The sequence below is a fragment of the Suillus subalutaceus genome (genome assembly GCF_016647625.1).
Source record: "Suillus subalutaceus strain FC151 chromosome Unknown DFJ58scaffold_207, whole genome shotgun sequence".
Lineage (NCBI taxonomy): Eukaryota > Fungi > Basidiomycota > Agaricomycetes > Boletales > Suillaceae > Suillus > Suillus subalutaceus.
In genome coordinates this window covers 80,504-81,522 of record NW_024540456.1, presented here as the reverse complement: position 1 = coordinate 81,522, position 1,019 = coordinate 80,504, and the positions used below count along the sequence as shown (strand labels likewise).

At 46.4% G+C, this 1,019-nt stretch overlaps 1 protein-coding gene across 1 annotated transcript; it reads right to left on the bottom strand.

Annotated features, from left to right (window-relative positions):
* Positions 1 to 47: 47 nt before the first annotated feature.
* On the bottom strand, positions 48 to 649 carry DFJ58DRAFT_619355 (uncharacterized protein; the record flags this gene model as incomplete). The annotated part of the gene is made up of 3 exons (XM_041381018.1): positions 48 to 103; positions 388 to 392; positions 438 to 649. Coding segments are annotated over 3 exons (273 nt in total), but the record flags the coding sequence as incomplete, so codon positions are not given.
* Positions 650 to 1,019: the final 370 nt, after the last annotated feature.

Here is a 1,019-nt window from a genome sequence, read left to right as displayed (position 1 = left end):
AGAATATAACCAGGACGTAGTGTAAGGTAGGGTTCCCCGTCCACGTAAAGCATGAAACCACCCATCAGCACAAAGAAGCTGTGCGTCTGAGTCCACGTATAATCTAAGGATGTACATGAGCCAACGTTCAGGTGAGCACGAATCGGGCTTACCTTCAGATTTCTCTGAGAAATAAGCCTTAATCGACCTTTTGACCCACCTCCCAAGATCACCAGGGAAACACCGAAGAAACACCGGCACAGAGGATACACCTTAGCAAACACTACAAAAAGGAGGCAAAAGAAGTGAAGGAAGCGATTTCCACGTTGCTCAGGTGCTTTAAAGGGATACTTTTCTAAGGACATGAGTTGTGAGATGCAGTGTTTCCAAAAGCAGTGACAAACTCACCTTCACTGGCAGACTCTGGACGAACGCTGGGATACCCTGAGTCCTTGAACTGTCTTGTAACATGCCGAGCACTGAGCCATTGACGCATAGCCCATGTGACGATCAGTTCAGGAGCAATTAGTGCCATTATCATGACCCCAAGTTGCCGTCGTATGATACCATGAGGACTGTCCTTGGGACTCGGAATATTGGCGTGAATGGCACTGTATATACACGCAAATAAAGTGAGAACGGAGCTGGAGACGATCGTCCATATGGTTCTGGTCGTGAATGATGGGGCTTTGAAATTGTCGCTAGTAGTAGTATTTGTTGTATTTGTTGTAGGTGAAGCTTGGATTACTCCAAAGAGGTGAAGGAAGACGCAAAGAAGTACTAGTAGTAAGCGCATTATCGGATGTCACCTTTGGGATGTATCGTATGCATCCTGTTCGCTATTTGTATGTTACTGGCGGGCGTCATCTCAAGGCAGTACAATGTACAATGAGGCGGCCTGGCTTGCCTGATGTTTGTAGCATGGCAAGCGATGGGAACTTGGAAGTAATAATCGATCAAGTTACTAGCGCCCAACACTGCAATAAATCGAGTATAAACCAGTTCAAGGCTTGTGACCATCATGATCTATGGCCAACCCT